Source organism: Macadamia integrifolia, chromosome 14, assembly GCF_013358625.1.
Source record: "Macadamia integrifolia cultivar HAES 741 chromosome 14, SCU_Mint_v3, whole genome shotgun sequence".
Taxonomy (NCBI): Eukaryota; Viridiplantae; Streptophyta; class Magnoliopsida; order Proteales; family Proteaceae; genus Macadamia; species Macadamia integrifolia.
This window is the reverse complement of record NC_056570.1, coordinates 19941182-19948921: the sequence shown is the minus strand read 5'-3', so window position 1 is coordinate 19948921 and position 7740 is coordinate 19941182. Positions and strand designations below refer to the sequence as shown.

Below are 7740 nucleotides of genomic sequence, written 5' to 3'. Positions count from 1 at the left end.
CCCCCCAAAAAAAAAAAAAAATTGGCTAGGAAGATTTGAACACACATCCCAATACATAGGGGCATATCCCTATGTCAGCCCAATCGATGGATGGTTAATTGGCGGCCCTATAATTGGAGAGGATCTTTTTTCCCACCTTGTCACTATGAATTTAGTTTCAATGGCTTTTTTCTGATAGTGGTATTAAAGGGTCTTTAGCTAAAATGAAAGAAAAAAAATTGAATGAGAGAAAGAATGCTAACTGGAGAGAAAGCTAGACCTCTTTAAACTCTTTAACCAAAAAAAAAATCTTCATTAGACAAAGTTTCTCTATGATGGCAGGTGTAGAGGGTGTCTCTTCATTGATACGCCTACTTCTGTCAAACGGTAGATTGGATAAAATAAAAAATTAGTAAATTGATAGGTTTGAATTCCTTCTCATATGTCAAGTTTTAGTACAAATAGAATTTGCCCAAGCGGTAGAATAAAGATAAGAAAATTCTAGACTACCCAAAGTACGGAGAGATGACGAGTGTATGGACATCTATGAGAGGGTAAATAGTTAAAATATGACTAGAAAAATTGACGTGTGTGACCAATGTAAAAGGATAGCTCAATGAGACAACTTTCTTTTGAAAACACAGAGATCTCAGCCAAAAAACTGCATAGGTATAAGTCACCCAAGGATTATAGGCATAAAATAAATGGCAGTGGTTCTCATTCCATGTTTCTTGTGTCTATCTCTTTCCTCCCCAAAACAAAAGGCAATGATCATATCTTTTTACATGGAGAGGAAAGGGCTACATAAACATATGAGATCGCTTGCATAGGCTGCACTCCCGCACTTCAGGACAAAGTCTTTTTCCTTAAAATAAATTAAGTGTTTGATATATTACATATGATTGTAGGGAAGAGGGAGATAACAAGAAAGTCGCTCAAGTTTTCCCGAACACTTGGGAAGAGGGAGATAACTATTAAAGCTAAATATCTGCCAAACACTTCCATTTTTGACCCGGTAACCTTGAAAAAGAAGGGATCTTAGATATGGAATAGTATTGTGTCTATTCTCCCCCTTCTACAACTTATGATTCATGTCAAATTGGAATCTAGACAATCTTCTTCTTTTTTTCTTTTTTTAATGATCCTTGAATTTCAACCCTCCCCATCGGGTCCCCTTGATCCCATCTCTACCTTGTCCAAATTTTACAATTGATAAGGTGGTTAGTGGTAACAATTGGAATGTGAATTCCATAACCAATTTTATCCCTACTAATATTATCAATGAAATTATCAAATCCCGGTTTCCTCTCAACCTGATTCTTGGTGGTGCACTATCTCAGAAGATTGTCGTTTCTTTAACCGATGTGCAGCTAAATTTCTATCTTCTACTCCGCATCCTCAGCAGAACATTATTCTCAAAAAGATTGATCCCAACCGGAATCCATTCTGTATAATATTAATCAAAGACTTCTGATTTAAAATTGCTTCTACATACTAACTCCAATGATGTTGTCTACTCACTTATGGATGATCCAAAAGACATCCTAGGAAGATACTTGCCTCTTCCTTTTTTGAACTATCACATCATAATTTGTATTGGTATTACTAACTTTTTAGACACAAAATCAGGTTTCGGTTGAGTTTTTTGTATTCTGCTTTAATGAAAGTTCAAGGTTATCATGATGGGGACTACATCAACTACAACACTTGAGTAAATAGAAGCCTATAGCATTCTGCAATGACTAAGATTGGCAGTTACAAAGGGTTGGACTATCGGTGAAGTTGGTTCTCGCTTAGGAGCTTACTTCAACTTATTCCACAAGCTTCTAACAACACTTGGTCATTCCTCTCTTTTGAAACTTTTTAGGAAATATACTCTAAGTCACCGTTTGATAACGTTTCTGTTGTTTCTGTTTCAAGAAATAGTAAAAACCATTTTTCACGTTTTCGAAAACAAAAACGGATTTTTTGGTGTTTGATAAATCTGTTTCTCGAAATGTTTTTTGTAGACATAATGTCACTAAAAACCCCAATAGTATCATTGGATACCCAAAAGAGAGAGAGGGTTCGGTTGCCTCTTTTTAGGTTTAAATAGTTGAGAGATTTATTAGGCACATAGCCCTTTTTCTCTCAAATTCGTTTCTTGAAATGACAAAACAAGTCCGACTTGTTTCGTCAAAGTCGTTTTTAGAATTGTAAATAGGCATAAAATTTGATTTGTGTTTCTAGAAACGGGTGAAATGGAACAACTTTATCAAACAATTTTTAGGTTGTTTCTTCGTTTATGGGAACAAGAAAACGCAGAAACGGAACGTTATCAAACGGTGCCTAAAGGTTTTGTTATTCTCCTTCGGATCCAAAACAACTATGAATCCTTTAAAAGTGATCATTATATATTAATGGGAAAAAAAAAAAAAAACTCCTCTCACCTATGGCAGCTAATTGAAGTAATTCGAAACATTTTTACCCAAAAAAAAAAGCAATTGGAAACATTTCAGCTACTTAAGTTTTACATACACGATGTCATTAAGATTTTTAAATAAAAAAAAAAATTTAGATTAGTCTCAGTCAATATCAATCTAGATCCAATTGATATAAATTAGAATCAGATTGGATCGAATGAATTTATTTAAAAAAAAAAAATTAATGCTTTTAATTAATTTACCTTTATACTTTACCAATGGATCGCTATTAGATCCATCAAAATTAGGAACTGGTCTCCATCGATACTGATCTAATTCGGTAATCCTGACAAACCCGTTTCAGTTTTTCCTTCAACCCAACGCATGACCTCCTGCCATAGAGAATATGATCTTTTCAAAATGCCAAGCAATTTTTTTTTTTTTTTTTTGAGAAAATTACTTGATTACCCACTTTTATGTTTCATTTTACAAAATTACCCAAATTGTATCACTTAACAAAAATATACAAAATAATGTTTGGGTTTAAAAACTACCCAAAACAATGATTCTCCTCCATCATCTTACATGTTTTGACATTTTTACCCTGAGCTTGACTCTACCCCTTGCCTCTTGTCTTCCGCCCAGGCAACTTTGATATCCTTTTGGGCCATTCGTGGACCACCATGCTGTGCTTCCTATATTTGTCCAGGGGTAATTTGAAGTTTGAACTCCATGTTCGGGAATGCTGCGGCGAAGTCCAACCACCATATCCACTACACCTCCGTATGAGCAAACATCGCAGCCTTTACCACTAATATCTTCGCCCAGAAGGTCTTCATCTTCGGCTGGAGCAGCACATTGTTGTATAATCTGTGATATCTGTGGATTCTGCAGTAATCCACTTTGTTCTTGAAGAACCTCAACAACAGGTAGTCACCAATCGGGTTTTGGCACAGTGATGGCTACGACCCCGTAAGTAGCAGAATCCGATCATTCTCCCCTGCTGAGAACGATGGGTAGTGCTTCAGCCATTCTTTTCGTTTCTCGTCCCAGGTCTTCATGGGTTCCTGCCCTTTACTAAGTAGTTGAGGCTGGGATCGTCATAGAAGGTTGGAGCAGGTGGCGTAAGTTAACGCCGCCACAGTCCTTCGCGGTGAAGACCTCCTTGGTGGTAGTCTCAATTATTATATGATGATTTATCGACTTTCCTTATATAACTAAGAAATCAAATAGTTTATAAAATATATATATATACATATATATATATATATATATATATATGAAGTGTGATATTTATTCAAAAAATACTATATCCTCCTCTTTTATTAAAAAAAAAATTAAATAAATGAAAAAAAATTTATCTTTTCTCTTGAAAGAAGACAAAAGGATGACAACAGAAACCGAGTGGAAAGGGTCGACGGATGACTGACTGATGTAGCTGCGAGCGTCAGGTCACCCGTACCAAAGTCCATTGCTTGGGCTACGTTGGTGCGAGAGATGCGTCGTACGCGGACTCAAAAAGTCACCGTCTAAGTCAGCAACACAGTACTCGATCGCAAGTTACATCCAAGTGGGGTGACGTGAGGGGTGGGTTTAACTTTTTTTTTTTTTTGGTAGAAGGGTTTAACTTTTAAAGGTGAATTGGTTTTATTTTTGGACCGAATCTACTGCTGCCTTCGTTTTCTGAACCAGCAGGCTAACACAAATATGACCTTTTTCTGATAATTACAGTTTGAGTATAGAGTATAGGGGTGTCAATCGGTCGGGCTGGTTCGGTTTTGGTCGGATTTAATCGGGTTTGAAGACTTTCAAAGGCTACACCGTGTCCGCCCATTTAACTAATCGGGCTTAGTTATTGAGGACATGGTACACTTTATATTCGATCGGTCGGTCTTGGGCTATAATCGGGCCACCTTAATCGGGCTTTAATCGGGCCTTAACTGGGCTACGGACATGTTTAATGTTAAACGGGCTTTAACCGGTTTTTAAACGGGCCCTCTTTAAAATGTGCTATTATATTCCGGCCCACTCATGCAAGCTCAAAAAAATGACAATAAATCAATAAATGATATCAAATATAACCATTATTTAAAATGTGAACATGTCTTTACTTTTTAGTTTTTATTCTTTAATTTGGGGGGTAAAATAGGTATTCTACAATCATTAAAGGGTCGGGCCAAGTCGGTGCACAATAGGCCGGTCTCGGTCGGGTGCCCGACGGTTCAAGTAGCAAAACCGAGACCGACCATTTATAAACGGGCCGGGCTCAAGCCCGACACGTTTAATAAATGATCCGGGCCGGATCGGTCTATAAACGGTCGATCCCGATCGATTTAACTGGTTCGGGCCACGAATTGACACCCCTAATAGAGTATATGAAAGACAAAGAGCCCAGACGAGTAGCAAACTCATTGTGGAGGCTCCGGTAGAAGTGATCCTGTGGCTTATGTGGATCCAGTTCGATTTGAGGCATTTGAGTATTATTCCTTATGAGTGGTATCAACGCTTAAGCGTTCCCAAACATATAGACGTTATATAATATGAACCTTTGATCTCCTTATAATTAATCTCTGCCGTCCATTGGTTTGACTCCTTTATTAAGGGCTGTTACATACACAGCCGGTTCCAAGGAGAAAGGTGTTATAGACGGACCCATTTGCAAGTGCTTCCAACTCTTCGATTTCTAAAGCCACAAGTCACAGTGAATCCATTATTAATCTTGATCGTTAGTTTATCAAGCCTCAATCTCGACCGATGCTTCTTGACCTCCCACTACTTCGTAGATGAATGGTCATATCCGTCTTCTTCCACCTCTGAAGCCGACGAACACCCACTGAACACCGATGAGCGATGAACCACCTCAAGGGTAAGTAGACTTGTGAGTCGTCCTTTTCTATGGTGGAACCCACATGTTTTCATAATTTATGTTTATTGGAAGCTGCCTGTTAGTTTCCTCATGGAATTAATGTTAATTTTATATAAACAAAAGTATTTCCACCGAACACCGATGACCGACCGCTGGAGTTGGTGAGTCTTCCTTTTCTATGGTGGAAACCACGCATTTTCACTATTTTTGTTTATTGGAAGCTGCGTGTTACTTTCTTCACGGACATCAAGATAGCTCATTAAAGTCTATTCGGTGCGCACATTCAAATAGGATATTTCAAGAGGAAAGCTCCTTTAGACATCTCTCTGCAACTTCAGCTTCAAATATTGCAATTACAGTTTCATGGCGGATCTTAACGAAGATTCCTCCTCTGCCTTTTCATCTCCATATTCCAAATACGATGTTTTTCTCAACTTCAGGGGTGCAGATACTCGCAAAAACTTCACTGATTTTCTTCACAAAGCTCTGAAAAATGAGGGAATCAATGACTTTATTGATAGTGAAAATTTGTGGACTGGAGAAGCCATTGACCCAGCCCTTATTAGAACGATTGAAGGGTCCAAAATCGCAATCCCTGTTTTCTCCAGCGGCTACGCCTCAAGCAAATGGTGTCTCCAGGAACTTTCTCTGATACACGATTGCTACAAATCAAACGGTCAAATTGCTTTACCCATATTCTTGGACGTCGAGCCGTCTTATGTTCGGAATCAAACTGGAAGTTTTGAAGGACCCTTTCAGGAACATGAGAGGCAGTTTATGCCCCAAATTGTGGAGAATTGGAGGGAAGCTTTGAGAGTGATAGGGAGTCTAAAGGGTTGGGTTCTGAACAAAGACACAAACGGGTAAGTCTCAATCCCCCCACCAACTTGTTTTGAAGGTCCGTTTAGGGGACATGCTTGCAGTTTAGGGTTAGGGTTAGGGTTTTGGTCGAAAGAGCACAATCATTTTATTCAAAGCTAACCCTGGAAATTATTTACAAGAACCAGCATTGGCCGCAGCAACCAAAACCGAGACAGGGTAAACATAAGAGGCACCTTTAGCCAGTAAATGGGCATGTCTGACAGCCCCACGAGACACTTGAACAAAAAACACTACAGAAAATAAAACTGACAGACAAAATATCATCTACTATGATTCTGGATCTGGTCGCTCAATCTAAGGAAGATTCCATGATATCTATGTTTATGTAGGTGCAAATACATATGACTTAAATAAGAAACCATAACCCTACTCTGCATATTTTTTTCTACTAGGTATTTTCATATCATTAGCTGTTGTGATTTTAATTTTGATGTGAAGTGATTGCAGGGATCAGGCAGCGCTAGTTGAGTTAGTTGTCAAAAGGGTTCTGGATGAATTGAACAGTAACATCCACTTGGTTGCATGTAAATACCCTATTGGAATAGATTCCCACATAAATTCTCTGTTATCTTTGTTAAATAGTGAGTCCAATGATGCTAAGTTTGTCGGAATTTGTGGCTTTGGTGGCATTGGGAAGACAACTATTGCCAAGGCTGTATACAATCGCATATTTTCAAACTTCAAGGGGCATAGTTTTCTTTCGGACATTAGAGAACAAATAATTCGATGCAAGGGTCTAGTGTCTTTGCAGAAGCAACTTCTTAAAGATACCAGCAAAATGGACATTGACATATGTGATTATCATAGGGGCAAACATTTGATAAAACAAAGACTTTGTAAAGAAAAAGTTCTTCTAGTTCTTGATGATGTAGACGACAAAGAACATTTAGATGCTTTGGCTGGTGAACTCAATTGGTTTGGTAAAGGAAGCAGGGTCATAATAACAACCAGAGATGAGCATATTTTGGATGTGGCTAAGGTTGGAAAAGATAAAATCTATTGGCCTCAAGAGCTGAACTATAAGGAATCTCTTCAACTATTTAGTTTGCATGCTTTTTCAATGAACCAACCTCCTGATGATTATATGCAACTTTCACAAGATGTGGCATGGTATTTGGGAGGGTTGCCTTTAGCTGTAGAGGTGTTGGGGTCTTACCTATCGGACGTTAGAGACAAAGAAGTGTGGAAAAGTACACTACAAAGTTTGAAAGAAATTCCTGATAAAGAAGTCCAAAGAAAGTTGAGGATAAGTTATAACAATCTGGAAGACGAGTATCAAAAATCTCTATTTCTCGATTTTGCATGCACTTTTATTGGATGTGATAAAGAAACCGTAATTTCCATATGGGAAGCTTGTGGCTATTATCCTAAATCAGCAATACACAGACTAATTAAAAGGTCCCTTATAAAATTTGAATATAAGGAATATGGTGATTGCTGCTTGATGATGCATGATCTGATTCGAGACATGGGAAGGAGAATTGTCTTAGAAGAGAACCTTATGGAACCAAGTAATGGTGAAATCTTGCAACTATTAACACATAAGGTAAGATGTTTACGTGTGTAGACCATGGGATACACCCTTGTAACTACCCTTTTTTTTTTTTCTTT

The 7740-nt window shown here is 38.0% G+C and overlaps 2 protein-coding genes across 3 annotated transcripts; one reads left to right on the top strand and one right to left on the bottom strand.

Moving 5' to 3' along the window:
- Positions 1-2966: 2966 nt before the first annotated feature.
- On the bottom strand, positions 2967-3504 carry LOC122060703 (galactomannan galactosyltransferase 1; the record flags this gene model as incomplete). Its single annotated transcript, XM_042623815.1, is given in 2 exon segments — positions 2967-3454; positions 3457-3504. Coding segments are annotated over 2 exon segments (348 nt in total), but the record flags the coding sequence as incomplete, so codon positions are not given.
- A 1909-nt stretch (positions 3505-5413) lies between these two features.
- LOC122061966 (disease resistance protein L6-like) lies at positions 5414-7711 on the top strand. Of its 2 annotated transcripts, none has more exons than XM_042625565.1 (2): positions 5414-6110; positions 6577-7711. In XM_042625565.1, the coding sequence occupies exons 1-2, from the start codon at positions 5611-5613 to the stop codon at positions 7694-7696; spliced, it is 1620 nt and encodes a 539-aa protein (XP_042481499.1). In that variant the 5' UTR covers positions 5414-5610; the 3' UTR covers positions 7697-7711. The 2 variants fall into 2 exon arrangements, with proteins under 2 accessions (XP_042481499.1, XP_042481498.1); XM_042625564.1 differs by having other exon boundaries at positions 6568-7711.
- The last annotated feature ends 29 nt before the right edge of the window (positions 7712-7740 follow it).